This window comes from Pseudophryne corroboree, chromosome 5, assembly GCF_028390025.1.
Source record: "Pseudophryne corroboree isolate aPseCor3 chromosome 5, aPseCor3.hap2, whole genome shotgun sequence".
Classification (NCBI taxonomy): Eukaryota; Metazoa; Chordata; class Amphibia; order Anura; family Myobatrachidae; genus Pseudophryne; species Pseudophryne corroboree.
Window position 1 is genome coordinate 568,592,280 of NC_086448.1, and position 17,241 is coordinate 568,609,520.

Genomic DNA, 17,241 nt, shown 5'->3' on the forward strand with positions numbered 1-17,241 from the left:
GAGCCTCAATCCCGTTTCCGGATTCATGGCGCCATGCACGGAGGTGTTACTGCTATTTAGGTGAGTGTTCTTTCTTTTGTTGTTTGTAAGCCTGAGGAAAATGCTTAAAGCATTGAAAAGTTGCTAACTTCTTGCTGTCTAAAGTCTGCTTATTGAAAGTCGCCGTGAGTGCTGCACATACCTGCCTATCTATTGAAACATCCACATGCGGGCACCCAGTGCGTTATTAGGAGCTAATGGGAGAGCCGGCACCTGCTGAGTTGTATTATCTAGCCTAGCCGGAGACAGCCGGCGTGGCTACCTTGCAAGGCTCCCCAGCGACTATATTGTGTATTCCAACAGGAACTCATCTTTCAGTGGGCACCCCTGCTTTGGGGGCCTTATAGTACTCAATAGCTGCTACCTATGGACTGGCTGTGGCCCTTTTAAATCTGCACTTGCACTTTCTTTTTGGCACCTTAAAGCAACAGTCACTTTTATTGGAGTTCTGTGCATGTGATCCATTGGTCAAAATGACAGCTGTTAATCCCAACGAGGAGTGTATAAGTGGGTACATGCCTCGAATAAGTCCCCTGGGAGTGATACATATGTACTCAGAATCAGAAGCGGAAGAAATCCTATATAAAGCAGCCCTGGAAGATCAAGCAGAGGCTTGCTCATTGGAAAGCATTTACCGTAATTTGCTTAAATATAAACGCAGAGAGAAGGACTTTCTTTTACCACTGCTTATCACTAAGTGAGTACTATAGATCTAAAAAAATCCCCCGGGGACTGAGGATCACAAACTCACCTACAATAGGTAGGCATGACCCCACCTTCTGCAGAAAATGGGTGGGAATTATGAATCGCTGTTCCATGGATCTTATGTTATTAATTATAGAGCAGAGTACTACAGAAATGAATTTACTTAAAGAGAAAATCATGACATTGGAAACTGCCCATAAAGTTGCGTTGGAAGCAGATAGAGTTAATAACTGGTAGCTGAAACTAAATAACCAGTTGCAAGTGTATAAAAGAGACTTAATCAAGTTCAAAGCTGATAAGAAAATGAAAGTGGATCAGGACTATGATAACAACAATGTGTATCGTTGGAATGACAACCAGCGTAACAATGGGAATAGAAAACCTTATTTTCGCCGACGCCAGGATAAACGACATCCAAAGGATTCATCCAATGATTATACCTCCATGGCCAGTGAGTCAGATTCTTATGCCCAGTCATCTCAAGCTAGGGGCCCTTTAGGGGTGACTACAAGAGCCAAGGAACGAGACGATCTAGATGGAGATCACACACCAGACGTGGCAAGCAGTGGAGGAGGCAAAGGACGGGGAAGGGGCAGGGGCACAAAACCACCGAAGGTCAAGTCAGCCCGATAATTAACCTTTCAGATTATGAGCTCAATGAAACTAAGCAACAGGTCCTGAGTAAGGGTCTGTCTTTTGTGCCACTATCCAAACCCCAACCGTTTCAATGGAAAGTTGAAAAATACAAGCTTCACAGGACCCTCAAACTCAAGGAGTATTTCGCAGAGTCAACAACTATAACCAAGGCACAGAATGAGGAATCAAAGGTTAAGGTCCCAGAAAAATTAAAGAAATTGCTACCAAAGTCGACGTTTAACCCACAGTCTTCTAATGCGTCAATACGTACATTTATGCGGCTAGTTGAGCAGGACTGTGACCCGTTGGTTAATCATCCCCCCCTAGTCCGTGATAACCTTACTAAAGGTCAAAGAGAAGCACTCAGCAAATTGGCAGCAAACAAAGATCTCATCTTTAGACATGCAGATAAAGGGGGTGCCCTTGTGATCCAAAATTTGGAGGACTATAAGGAAGAGATCTCAATTCAACTTAGCGACGGCAACACCTACCGCCGACTGACTAGTGACCCCACGGGACAATATACTAGAGAACTCACGGAATGTTTAGACACTGCAGTCTCTGCTGGACTTATCCCATCATATGTGAAAGACGCCCTTATTCCTCTACACCCTGTAGTACCACTACTTTACACTACGCCCAAAATACACAAAAGGTTGAACAAGCCCCATGGCCGACCTATTATATCGGCCAGAGGGTCTTTGTTTCAGCCTGTGTCCATTTTTCTGGATGATATTTTCCAGCCATACATTCAGAGAATGCCTAGGTATTTATTGGATACCAGCACTTTGTTAAGACGTCTTGAGGCTTTACCTGTACTGCCGACCGATACATTACTCTGCACAATTGATGTGCAGAGTTTATATACGGTCATCCCCCATGCGGGGGGTTTAGCAGCAGTTGATTCATTCTTGAATGCCCAACCAGATTATGAGGGACCAGATATCCCCTTCTGTCTCAAACTGCTTGAAATGACGTTATTGAAGAATTATTTCTTGTATGAAGGTAAATATTACCTGCAGTGTTGGGGATGTGCGATGGGGTCCAGTGTGGCCCCATCGTACTCCAATATTTACATGTTTGGGGTAGAGGAAGAGTTGTTTTTCGTTGACACAGAAATATCTCAGTATATTTTATTTTTTTGTAGGTATATAGATGACCTGCTGGTCATCTGGCGAGGCACTAAAGAATTATTAATGGCCACGATTGATAGCCATAATGCTAAAGAGCACCCAATTAAACTTACTTATTCCATCGAACCTAACACTATTCAATTTTTGGATGTACAAATATCTATAGTTAATAATAAGATTACCACTTCACTCTATTCAAAGCCCACCGATAGAAATAACTTATTGCATTTTACAAGTAGTCATCCTTTGCCCCTTAAACGCGGGTTACCTTATTCGCAGTTTTTGCGAGTGAAAAGGATTACCTCTGATCCAGTGCTGGCCGCCAATCAGATTGAAGAAATGTATCAGAAATTCTTAAACCGAGGATATCGTCCAACTTTATTAGATCAGGCAAAAAGTAAGGTTATGGCACTGGATCGTTGCATGTTGTTACATGCACAAAAAAATAAAAATCAACAAAGTGTTATACCATGGGTGAATAATTTCAACTCAGCCAGCCGTTCCATTGGGGGGTCTGTTAAAAAACATTGGCACCTGATCCAGAGCTACAGTTGCAACATACTAGGTTAATGCCCAGTTATAAACGCGCAAAAAACTTGCGTGATATTTTGGTCAAAACAGATGTCCATAATTCAGTACAGCAGCCATCGTTCTTTGGGGGTAGGAAAGGCTGCTATAAATGCACTTGTACCACCTGCCAGTATTTAATCTCTGGCAGTACGTTTCAACATCCACATACAGGCAGGACTTACCACATTAGACATCGGCTTATGTGTAGCTCGCCATATGTGGCTTACCAACTGATTTGCCCCTGTGGGCTGTCATATATAGGTAAAACGGAGAGAGCCTTCAAGGAACGTATGACAGCCCACAGGTCTGCAATCAAAGCAGCCATAGCCACTGGTAAAAGTGACCAACCAGTGGCAAGACACTTTGCCACTGCACGGCATCCCCTAGCATCCCTGAAATATAGGATGATAGATCAGGTCCAGCCGTCGCTCAGAGGGGGCAATAGAGGGCTTAAATTGTTGAGATTAGAGACCCAGTGGATACATCGTTTGGACACAGTGTCCCCGCGGGGTCTTAATGAGCAACTAGGATTGAACTGCTTCATGTAAATTTGGGGTATAGATCCTCTGCATCCATGTGTAATTATGGGTAATTAAGTGGTATAACTACTTATTGCACTTTATAGGTATTTATTTACTTTAGGTCTCTTTTTATCGATATTTGTATATATATGAATTGGACATGTGCATGTATTCTAAGGATATATGTATTTCTCTATGATGATGAATTTTTTTATCATGTACAGATACCGATGTCTGTTGACGTGTTGTTATGGTGATGGGAGCACAATGATGACGCTGGTATTACCCACGTCAGCGTCACTGGGCAGGTCTCAATCCCGTTTCCGGATTCATGGCGCCATGCACGGAGGTGTTACTGCTATTTAGGTGAGTGTTCTTTTTTTTGTTGTTTGTAAGCCTGAGGAAAATGCTTAAAGCATTGAAAAGTTGCTAACTTCTTGCTGTCTAAAGTCTGCTTATTGAAAGTCGCCGTGAGTGCCGCACATACCTGCCTATCTATATATATATATATATATATATATACATACATACATACATAAATTATACATAAAATCATAGCTCTGATTGTAATTATATTAGATTCCTGTGTATATTTTGAATTAAAAGGCTCGGTAGCACAATACTTTTTACATGTAAAATGAAGCAAGAATTCTCAGCAATTACATATCTAAGCTGGACCTACAGCTAAATTAGTGAGTAGTATTTGGGATCCGCAACTCATCATTCCTCTCTTATCTTCATGTCTTATCTACGTCTCTCTCACCCCCTCATCCCCCCCCCCCCACACTTCTGTCTCCTTCACACCCAGATCCCTGACCTCATCTTTATACCCCATACCTACCCCTCCCCTCGTCTCTCATCTGTGTGACGCTCCATCCATGGTCTTTTATCTCCACTCCCTCTCACCTCTCCCACTCCCTCTCACCTCTGCCCACCTCACTCGATCTCCTTTTATTTAATCTCTGTTCCCTTCACACCAGTCTACCTCTGCTAGGACAGGACAGTACCCTCCTGTCAGCATCTGCAGTTGTTTGTAGGTGTGTGTGTGTGTGTGTGTGTGGGGTGCTGGTTGTAAGCTAGGGGTAGCTGAGAGGAGAGGGCAAGTCTCCTACAACTAGACACATGCTGTAGAAAATTATAGAATAGATATTTGGTTGTACAAAACGGATGCCCATTTGTTTGAAAGTAAAAATTCACCATAGGGAAGTTTACTTTCAAGGTTATGAAGTATTAGTAGTTTTTAGCGTTCCACTGAACAGCTGCTCTAATTAGATAAAATACCAGTCACTGTTTTGTAAATTATTTTATTTTCAAGATTGATAAAGGCTGTGTGTATACTCCAACAGGTAAGTGACTCATTTTTGCCAGACTGCACTATAGAACTGTACAGATAGGTAGGCTATCTCAAAGAATATAAATAATGAAAATAAAAAAAATAGTTTTACATTTAAACTCACAAAGCATAGAAAAAAAGCATGCAAATATTCTTACCAGATGCAACCACCGTGCTTGCCCACAAGGTATTTTCAATACCAAGGCTCTCATGTATGGATGGGTCACTGTCTTCCTGTAAGAAATGTTGTTTTAAAATATAATTAGCATTACACATAACAACCTTGATGTATTATAAACACATATGTTATTATATACTTCATATACACACTGGTGGCCAAAATTGCGGACACTTTTTGAAATTTGAATGTTTTTCAACTTCGAATGCTTATAAAAACTGTTGCAGTGCAATGATTCATATATCAAATGAAAGGAAATTTAATGCTGAATTCAACACAATAAACATAGGTCAAATATTTGCATATTATACAGTGAAAACAACACTTAGGGTGAAAATCCCTGTGTACTTATGATGTCACTGTCCTATCAGCGTTTCATTGGGTATCCTTTATTTTTCAAGAAAGCAGCACAGACGTGGCATTAACCCAACCAATATTTGGAGCTCTTCCTTCTTTATTATGTGGTGCTATGAGTTAATTAAGGCCTCAATGAATTCTCTTTTATTGGAAGAACGCCTCAGATGTACCAGTTTTTTCAAACTGAACCACAAATGTTTCATGGGGTTCAGGTCTGGGCTGTTTCCTGGCTATCCCAGCACCTGTATGTCATTTTCCGTGAACCACTGTTTGAATATCCGTGCAGTGTGGCAGGGAGCTGAATCCTGCTTGAAAAAAAATGGGGCATTATCTGGAAAAAGATCCCTGATAGAAGGTAGAAGTTTTAGTTGCAGGACGGTGTCAATGTACTTTCTGCTGTTCAGTGTGCCATCTAAGACATGAAGTCGGCCTACAGCATCTGCTGTCATACATGCCCAGATCATAACACTTGTAGGATTCTTTGTTGTCGCTTGAGTGCAATCTGGATGTACCTCTCTCCAATGCGACGTCTCACATATTTTCTCCCATCACTACCAAATATTCATATCTTCGTTTCCACTGACCTTCTGTCCATGCAATGTGTACATTTGCCCACTGTATTCGTTTCTGACGCTGCTTTTTATTCAGGAATGGCTCTTTTCAAGAAATCCTACCTTTTAGGCCAACCTCAGTTAGGGGTATATTCAATTGAAGTCGGATCCATTCCGACATTCATTTTTCAGAATGGATCCGACTTGGGCTATTCAATGACATCTCAATTCGACTTTAAAACAAGTTGAATTGAGATGCTGTAGCGCTGCTCTCCCCCGTCTGCCCAAGGCTCCCCCCCAAGTCACTCTGCCTCTCCCCGTCCCTGCATCACAGCCACCGCTCACGGCAGCGTCCACCCGGCTCCTGCAACCCCTTCCGACCTAAAAAAGTAAAAAACTGACGTCTTTTCGACAGACGGCAGCTATAGACAAAAACACCAGTTGCACTCAGTTCACTGCTACTGGCCGCAGATGATATCCAGATCCTGATGCAAATTCATCTTATTCTCCTATCATCAACAGCTACTGTGCACTTTTTCCGGCCTTTTCCGTTTTGTATAGATTGTGTTTCTTGATAGCGTAAACAAAACTTTCACACTCCTGAAGTTATCACATTCCCACCAACTTCTCTCGCAATTGCTGCATATGAAAAGACCATTTTCACATAACACCACAATCTCCTGGACCACTTCCTGGGTGACCAGTCACCACTTTGCCTGGACGACATTGTTGTATTTATTTTTTACACCGTCAATAGCACTAAACAATTCAGACAAACATCCAACCGTAATTGCACTTCAGTATCCAACTTTATTCTGCAAGATGAAACGGCCAAACTGACCTTTCCCACCTTTAACATGACCTTGCACCTGCTCATAAACGACAGCTGATTGGCCCTCAGAATGACGATTCTGATTGGCTGGTAGTAGCTGTTACTACAATCCGCTTCTTGAATCTCACGCATCTATGCTTTTTTGTCTGACTGAAAGTAGCATAACTTCCTTTGAAATGCAAATATTTGCCCTATGTTTATTGTGTTGAATTCAGCACTAAATTTCCTTTCATTTGATATATGAATCATTGCACTGCGTGAAGTGAAACAGTTTTTGTAAGCATTCAAAGTTGAAAAACATTAAAATTTCAAAAAATGTCCGCAATTTTGACCACCACTGTATATATTATTTTTTATATTATTTTATATACACACATATAAATACATATGAAATATATATATATATATATATATATATATATATATATATATATATATGTAACGATTGGCTGGCACTCTAAATTTGCATCAACTCCCACGGTGCACACAAAAAGGGGGATTTGAACAGCAAACAGATCAGGGCACTCGTGGTGTATGTCTCCAAAATAAACAACTCTGTACGCAGAAAGACTTGCAACGTTTCGGGCTTTAATCGCCCGTCGTCAGGCAGAAGAAACAAACAAGAATACAGTGACAAAATTACCTTTTAAGTCCTGCAGAGACAGGGCCGTTCGCGCCGGTCCACCACGCTTCCCCGCTGCTCCGGCCGGAAATTCCGCGTCCGTGACTTCCTGTCCCCGTTGCAGATAGGGTTGCCATGGAGACGCGGCGCTACGGCACACTGTAAATAGAACACACTGAATCACCACTGTGTAATACATATTATATAGAAAAATGTGAACATTTAAAATCACAATGAACTGTTTATCACTGTAAGACTGATATTGAGAGCTATAATGAAAAACAATCTTAGATGATCAACTTAATCTGAGTGTTTTTCTATAATGTACTTGTGAGATCATATCTGCTTCCATATTGTTCATATGATGCTTATATGCTATTTTTTTGATCATACTGATAGCTTAGGTAATTATAACGATGGTGAGGATTTTTTCAAATGTCTATATGATCATCTAAGATTGTTTTTCATTATAGCTCTCAATATCAGTCTTACAGTGATAAACAGTTCATTGTGATTTTAAATGTTCACATTTTTCTATATAATAAGAATTTACTTACCGATAATTCTATTTCTCATAGTCCGTAGTGGATGCTGGGGACTCCGAAAGGACCATGGGGAATAGCGGCTCCGCAGGAGACTGGGCACAAAGTAAAAGCTTTAGGACTAGCTGGTGTGCACTGGCTCCTCCCCCTATGACCCTCCTCCAAGCCTCAGTTAGGATACTGTGCCCGGACGAGCGTACACAATAAGCAAGGATTTTGAAGCCCGGGTAAGACTCATACCAGCCACACCAATCACACCGTACAACTTGTGATCTGAACCCAGTTAACAGCATGATAACAGAAGGAGCCTCTGAAAAGATGGCTCACAACAAAAATAACCCGATTTTTGTAACAATAACTATGTACAAGTAATGCAGACAATCCGCACTTGGGATGGGCGCCCAGCATCCACTACGGACTACGAGAAATAGAATTATCGGTAAGTAAATTCTTATTTTCTCTAACGTCCTAGTGGATGCTGGGGACTCCGAAAGGACCATGGGGATTATACCAAAGCTCCCAAACGGGCGGGAGAGTGCGGATGACTCTGCAGCACCGAATGAGAGAACTCCAGGTCCTCCTCAGCCAGGGTATCAAATTTGTAGAATTTAGCAAACGTGTTTGCCCCTGACCAAGTAGCTGCTCGGCAAAGTTGTAAAGCCGAGACCCCTCGGGCAGCCGCCCAAGATGAGCCCACTTTCCGTGTGGAATGGGCTTTTACAGATTTTGGCTGTGGCAGGCCTGCCACAGAATGTGCAAGCTGAATTGTACTACAAATCCAACGAGCAATCGTCTGCTTAGAAGCAGGAGCACCCAGCTTGTTGGGTGCATACAGGATAAACAGCGAATCAGATTTCCTGACTCCAGCCGTCCTGGAAACATATATTTTCAGGGCCCTGACTACGTCCAGCAACTTGGAATCCTCCAAGTCCCTAGTAGCCGCAGGCACCACAATAGGCTGGTTTAAGTGAAATGCTGAAACCACCTTAGGTAGAAATTGAGGACGAGTCCTCAATTCTGCCCTGTCCGTATGAAAAATTAGGTAAGGGCTTTTATAGGATAAAGCCGCCAATTCTGAGACACGCCTGGCTGAAGCCAGGGCTAACAGCATTACCACTTTCCATGTGAGATATTTTAAGTCCACAGTGGTGAGTGGTTCAAACCAATGTGATTTTAGGAATCCCAAAACTACATTGAGATCCCAAGGTGCCACTGGAGGCACAAAAGGAGGCTGTATATGCAGTACTCCCTTGATAAATGTCTGAACTTCAGGAACAGAAGCCAGTTCTTTTTGGAAGAATATTGACAGGGCCGAAATTTGAACCTTAATGGACCCTAATTTGAGGCCCATAGACAGTCCTGTTTGCAGGAAATGCAGGAAACGACCCAGTTGAAATTCCTCTATAGGGGCCTTCCTGGCCTCGCACCACGCAACATATTTACGCCAAATACGGTGATAATGTTGTATGGTTACATCCTTCCTGGCTTTGATCAGGGTAGGGATGACTTCATCCGGAATGCCTTTTTCCTTCAGGATCCGGCGTTCAACCGCCATGCTGTCAAACGCAGCCGCGGTAAGTCTTGGAACAGACATGGTCCCTGCTGGAGCAGGTCCTTTCTTAGAGGTAGAGGCCACGGGTCTTCCGTGAGCATCTCTTGAATTTCCGGGTACCAAGTCCTTCTTGGCCAATCCGGAGCCACGAGTATAGTCTTTACTCCTCTCCTTCTTATGATTCTCAGTACTTTTGGTATGAGAGGAAGAGGAGGGAACACATACACTGACTGGTACACCCACGGTGTTACCAGAGCGTCCACAGCTATTGCCTGAGGGTCCCTTGACCTGGCGCAATATCTGTCCAGTCTTTTGTTGAGGCGGGACGCCATCATGTCCACCTTTGGTTTTTCCCAACGGTTCACAATCATGTGGAAGACTTCTGGGTGAAGTCCCCACTCCCCCGGGTGAAGATCGTGTCTGCTGAGGAAGTCTGCTTCCCAGTTGTCCACTCCCGGAATGAACACTGCTGACAGTGCTATCACATGATTCTCCGCCCAGCGAAGAATCCTTGCCACTTCCATCATTGCCCTCCTGCTTCTTGTGCCGCCCTGTCTGTTTACGTGGGCGACTGCCGTGATGTTGTCCGACTGGATCAACACCGGCTGACCCTGAAGCAGAGGTCTTGCCTGACTTAGGGCATTGTAAATGGCCCTTAGTTCCAGGATATTTATGTGAAGTGACGTTTCCATGCTTGACCACAAGCCCTGGAAAATTTTTCCCTGTGTGACTGCTCCCCAGCCTCTCAGGCTGGCATCCGTGGTCACCAGGACCCAATCCTGAATGCCGAATCTGCGGCCCTCTAGGAGATGAGCACTCTGTAACCACCACAGGAGAGACACCCTTGTCCTTGGAGACAGGGTTATCCGCTGATGCATTTGAAGATGCGATCCGGACCATTTGTCCAGCAGATCCCACTGAAAAGTTCTTGCGTGGAATCTGCCGAATGGAATCGCTTCGTAAGAAGCCACCATCTTTCCCAGGACCCTTGTGCATTGATGTACTGACACTTGGCCTGGTCTTAGGAGGTTCCTGACTAGGTCGGATAACTCCTTGGCTTTCTCCTCCGGGAGAAACACCTTTTTCTGTACTGTGTCCAGAATCATCCCTAGGAACAGCAGACGTGTCGTCGGAATCAGCTGCGATTTTGGAATATTTAGAATCCATCCGTGCTGTCGTAGTACTACTTGAGATAGTGCTACTCCGACCTCTAACTGTTCTCTGGACCTTGCCCTTATCAGGAGATCAGCCAAGTAAGGGATAATTAAGACGCCTTTTCTTCGAAGAAGAATCATCATTTCGGCCATTACCTTGGTAAAGACCCGGGGTGCCGTGGACAATCCAAACGGCAGCGTCTGAAACTGATAGTGACAGTTCTGTACCACAAACCTGAGGTACCCTTGGTGAGAAGGGCAAATTGGGACATGGAGGTAAGCATCCTTGATGTCCAGAGACACCATATAGTCCCCTTCTTCCAGGTTCGCTATCACTGCTCTGAGTGACTCCATCTTGAACTTGAACCTTTTTATGTAAGTGTTCAAGGATTTCAGATTTAAAATGGGTCTCACCGAGCCGTCCGGCTTCGGTACCACAAACAGCATGGAATAATACCCCTTTCCCTGTTGTAGGAGGGGTACCTTGATTATCACCTGCTGGGAATACAGCTTGTGAATGGCTTCCAATACCGCCTCCCTGTCGGGGGGAGACGTTGGTAAAGCAGACTTCAGGAACCGGCGAGGGGGAGACGTCTCGAATTCCAATTTGTACCCCTGAGATACTACCTGCAGGATCCAGGGGTCCACTTGCGAGTGAGCCCACTGCGCGCTGAAATTCTTGAGACGGGCCCCCACCGTGTCTGAGTCCGCTTGTAAGGCCCCAGCGTCATGCTGAGGACTTGGCAGAAGCGGGGGAGGGCTTCTGTTCGTGGGAAGAGGCTGTTTGCTGCAGTCTTTTTCCCCTTCCTCTGCCCCGGGGCAGATATGAGTAGCCTTTTGCCCGCTTGCCCTTATGGGGACGAAAGGACTGAGCCTGAAAAGACGGTATCTTTTTCTGCTGCGAGGTGACTTGGGGTAAAAAGGTGGATTTTCCAGCCGTTGCCGTGGCCACCAGGTCCGATAGACCGACCCCAAATAACTCCTCCCCTTTATACGGCAATACTTCCATATGCCGTTTGGAATCCGCATCCCCTGACCACTGTCGCGTCCATAATCCTCTTCTGGCAGAAATGGACATCGCACTTACTCTTGATGCCAGAGTGCAAATATCCCTCTGTGCATCTCGCATATATAGAAATGCATCCTTTAAATGCTCTATAGTCAATAATATATTGTCCCTGTCCAGGGTATCAATATTTTCAGTCAGGGAATCCGACCAAGCCACCCCAGCACTGCACATCCAGGCTGAGGCGATTGCTGGTCGCAGTATAATACCAGTATGTGTGTATATACTTTTAAGGATATTTTCCAGCTTCCTATCAGCTGGTTCCTTGAGGGCGGCCGTATCAGGAGACGGTAACGCCACTTGTTTTGATAAGCGTGTGAGCGCCTTATCTACGCTAGGGGGTGTTTCCCAACGCGCCCTAACCTCTGGCAAGAAAGGGTATAATGCCAATAATTTTTTAGAAATTAGCAGTTTTTTATCGGGGGAAACCCACGCTTCATCACACACCTCATTTAATTCATCTGATTCAGGAAAAACTACGGGTAGTTTTTTCACACCCCACATAATACCCTTTTTTGTGGTACTTGTAGTATTAGAAATGTTCAAAACCTCCTTCATTGCCGTGATCATGTAACGTGTGGCCCTACTGGAAAATACGTTTGTTTCCTCACCGTCGACACTGGAGTCAGTGTCCGTGTCAGTGTCTGTATCGACCTGAGGTAACGGGCGTTTTATAGCCCCTGACGGTGTTTGAGACGCCTGTACAGGTATTAACTGATTTGCCGGCTGTCTCATGTCGTCAACAGTATTTTGTAAAGTGCCGACACTATCACGTAATTCTTTCCATAAGACCATCCAGTCAGGTGTCGACTCCCTAGGGGGTGACATCACTAACACAGGCAATTGCTCCGCCTCCACACCATTTTCCTCCTCATACATGTCGACACAGCGTACCGACACACAGCACACACACAGGGAATGCTCTGACAGAGGACAGGACCCCACTAGCCCTTTGGGGAGACAGAGGGAGAGTTTGCCAGCACACACCAGAGCGCTATATATATATATACAGGGATAACCTTATATAAGTGTTTTTCCCTAATATAGCTGCTGTATATATTAATATGCCAATTTAGTGCCCCCCCTCTCTTGTTTTACCCTGTTTCTGTAGTGCAGGACTGCAGGGGAGAGTCAGGGAGCCTTCCTCCAACGGAGCTGTGAGGAAAAAATGGCGCTTGTGTGCTGAGGAGATAGGCTCCGCCCCTTTTTCGGCGGCCTTTCTCCCGCTTTTTGTGGAAAACTGGCAGGGGTTAAATACATCCATATAGCCCAGGAGCTATATGTGATGTATTTTTAGCCATTTAAGGTATTTTCATTGCGTCCCAGGGCGCCCCTCCCCAGCGCCCTGCACCCTCAGTGACCGGAGTGTGAAGTGTGCTGAGAGCAATGGCGCACAGCTGCGGTGCTGTGCGCTACCTTATTGAAGACAGGACGTCTTCTGCCGCCGATTTTCCGGACCTCTTCACTCTTCTGGCTCTGTAAGGGGGCCGGCGGCGCGGCTCCGGGACCCATCCATGGCTGGGCCTGTGATCGTCCCTCTGGAGCTAATGTCCAGTAGCCTAAGAAGCCCAATCCACTCTGCACGCAGGTGAGTTCGCTTCTTCTCCCCTTAGTCCCTCGATGCAGTGAGCCTGTTGCCAGCAGGTCTCACTGAAAATAAAAAAACCTATTTAAACTTTTACTCTAAGCAGCTCAGGAGAGCCACCTAGATTGCACCCTTCTCGTTCGGGCACAAAATCTTAACTGAGGCTTGGAGGAGGGTCATAGGGGGAGGAGCCAGTGCACACCAGCTAGTCCTAAAGCTTTTACTTTGTGCCCAGTCTCCTGCGGAGCCGCTATTCCCCATGGTCCTTTCGGAGTCCCCAGCATCCACTAGGACGTTAGAGAAAATATGTATTACACAGTGGTGATTCAGTGTGTTCTATTTACAGTGTGCCGTAGCGCCGCGTCTCCATGGCAACCCTATCTGCAACGGGGACAGGAAGTCACGGACGCGGAATTTCCGGCCGGAGCAGCGGGGAAGCGTGGTGGACCGGCGCGAACGGCCCTGTCTCTGCAGGACTTAAAAGGTAATTTTGTCACTGTATTCTTGTTTGTTTCTTCTGCCTGACGACGGGCGATTAAAGCCCGAAACGTTGCAAGTCTTTCTGCGTACAGAGTTGTTTATTTTGGAGACATACACCACGAGTGCCCTGATCTGTTTGCTATATATATATATATATATATATATACAGGTTGAGTCTCCCTTATCCAAAATGCTTGGGACCAGAGGTATTTTGGATATGGGATTTTTCCGTATTTTGGAATAATTGCATACCATAATGAGATATCATGGTGATGGGACCTAAATCTAAGCACAGAATGCATTTATGTTACATATATACCTTATACACACAGCCTGAAGGTAATTTTAGCCAATATTTTTTATAACTTTGTGCATTAAACAAAGTGTGTCTACATTCACACAATTCATTTATGTTTCATATACACCTTATACACACAGCCTGAAGGTCATTTAATACAATAATTTAATAACCTTGTGTATTAAACAAAGTTTGTGTACATTGAGCCATCAAAAAACAAAGGTTTCACTATCTCACTCTCACTCAAAAAAGTCCGTATTTCGGAATGTTCCGTATTTCGGAAAATTTGGATATGGGATACTCAACCTGTATATATATATATATATATATACATATATATATATATATATATATATATATACACACTATATTACCTATACACATTACATGCATTATGCGCTATACTAGAAATAGAATAACATAATAATCCATCATGACAATGGCTATGGTCAAACACAATTATAATTTATTTTAAAAACTTTAACAATTGTCAATTTATATTGCATAGAGAACAAAAACAAACACTATAGGAGGACCACTGGTGTATTTATAATGGGTGCAGTGTGTGCGGTGCACATGGGCCCCAGGGGGGCCCACACCGCACACCCTGCACCCATTAATTGAAATACTTACCCTCCGGAGTCCTGCGGCGCAGCAGCAGCGCTGCCACAATCACTGGGAAAATGGCCACCGCACCAATTTCCCGGAGATCTGCGCATTCGCTGTAGACTCTGGGACAGCACTAGGTTCCTCTAGGGACCCTAGTGCCCAGAGTCTAAACAGCGCTGCAGGCTAGAGAGGAGGAGGCCCAGCTGGAGCCTGCACACGGGCCTCCTCCTCTCTAGAAACGCCCTTGAGGAGGACTAAATCCGGAAAAGGATGGTGTTGCACAGTTTTGTTAGTACAGGTTGAGTATCCCTTATCCAAAATGCTTGGGACCAGCGGTATTTTGGATATGGGATTTTTCCGTAGTTTGGAATAATTGCATACCATAATGAGATATCATGGTGATGGGACCTAAATCTAAGCACAGAATGCATTTGTGTTTCATATACACCTTATACACACAGCCTGAAGGTAATTTTAGCCAATATTTTTTACAACTTTGTGCATTAAGCAAAGTGTGTCTACATTCACACAATTCATTTATGTTCCATATACACCTTATACACACAGCCTGAAGGTCATTTAATACAATATTTTTTATAACTTTGTGTATTTAAACATAGTTTGTGTACATTGAGCCATCAAAAAACAAAGTTTTCACTATCTCACTCTCAATCAAAAAAGTCCGTATTTCGGAATATTCCGTATTTCGGAATATTTGGATATGGGATACTCAACCTGTATTAACAAACAGTCCCTGGGGTTTGTTAACCAATAAAAAAGGTCACATTCAGTTACCCACTGCAACAGACCAACAATCACAGTTACACTATAAAAGAAACGGTTGGTTAGTTTGTTTGATTGGTTGTTTACTACAGTTACAGGACTTGTTTTGGCAGATTAGTAATATTTTTTCTTTAAATAGGAATGAGCTTTTACATTAAAACGTTAATGAAAACAGGGATGTTTTCTTTTAAGCCGCATATGGTTTTATATTCTTAAGTGGTTTTGTTCAAATTTACAATCTACATGTATGTGCACAGTTTTACTCTTTGCAGCTTTTAGTGGTTCCCCAATGAATGTAAGCCCTAGACACATTACCAACAGGAACCATAAAAACAATATTGTATGTAGTGATATTGTACTTCTTCTGTAATTAGTATGAAATGGTGAATGCTGTGATATCTTATTTGGTTACTTTTTATTTCCTATCTAGTATAATTTATGAAAGCCAAAGTCATACTGACTCACAGTGTAGCACAACGGTTAGTGATGAAGTACAATGGTATAATAATAGGCATTTTATATATGTATATAGCCGTAAGAGAAATGTTAAGCACTACTGTGGTAAGGAAATGGTTACACAAGAGGCACCTGCCTCAAGTACTTTAACAATCATCTTATTTAGTTATTACTATTTTAGTTAGTTGTGATTAGACAAAGAGCAATCACAATTAATTGATGTAGAAAGATATCAACTGCTGCTAAGGAGTGTTCAGTATAAACAATACAGTTCATCCTCATTTAGTATATACAAATCAGATCTATTCTCTACTTAACCCATTCTCATTTCCTGACAGAGCAAGAGTTTCCTCATCGCTACAGGTGTTATAGTTGGGTGTGTATTGCATTGCCGGTATTCGGGATCCTGGCGATCAGCATTCCGACGTCAGGATCCCGGCCACAGAATGCCAGCGGGTGGGAGGGGGGGGGGGGTAAGAGCACCAAGCCCCCTGCGGGCTCACTGCGCTTTCCATGCTGCGGTCGCCACGGGTTCTATTCACACTCTATGGGTGTCGTGGATACCCAGAAGTGGGAATAATCCCTGCTGGTCGACATGCCCACCGTCGGGATTGTTATGGGGCGGGATGTAACGGGAGGTAATGCGAGACCGCCGGTCTCATGGATTTTTTCTATGTCAAGTTCTCCTTCTTATACAGACTCACACAGTCGCACACAGATGTACAATGGTCACGTATAAAATTAATCAGCACAGTCTCCTGTTGCTTTCTAGTCACATTGTGTTGTGACTAAAATACATTTCAGCAAAAAAAAAAAAAAAAAAAAAAAAAAAACCCAAAAAAGGTGCCAAACGCTAGTTCAGTTGTTCAGAACCTGTCAGCTCACTAGTGCTAGGCATCTCCCGCTGCATGGTATAAGGAGGCTAATGTATGAGCATATATCTGTATATGCCAGAACCAGGTAATTTACTGACAGAGCCGTATTGCTACATATTGGATGCTATTCTGCATGTGTGTCTGTCTGGGTCAGTATTAATGTCTGTATTCTATGTTTGTTAGCGGCATGGGATATTTTGGAGAAACAGTAGATTAGGGGGCACTGTATGTTTCTCTTGTGCTGGGCCACACAATTTGAAATGGCAGCCCTAAAGGGAGGAGCAGAGACAAATCAGAGACAAGGTAGACTAAAAAGACCAAATCATCGCATGACGGTCTGAGGGACCATGTGAGGAAAAAGGAG

At 43.8% G+C, this 17,241-nt stretch overlaps 1 protein-coding gene across 2 annotated transcripts in view; it reads right to left on the reverse strand.

Annotated features, from left to right (window-relative positions):
- The window catches only part of ATP9B (ATPase phospholipid transporting 9B (putative)), an 851,783-nt gene that overhangs the window by 263,422 nt on the left and 571,120 nt on the right, over positions 1 to 17,241 (reverse strand). For both annotated transcript variants that reach the window (XM_063923317.1, XM_063923316.1), the window contains exon 10: positions 5,096 to 5,171. In XM_063923317.1, the coding sequence (XP_063779387.1) occupies positions 5,096 to 5,171 (76 nt within the window). The remainder of the gene's footprint in view (positions 1 to 5,095; positions 5,172 to 17,241) is intronic.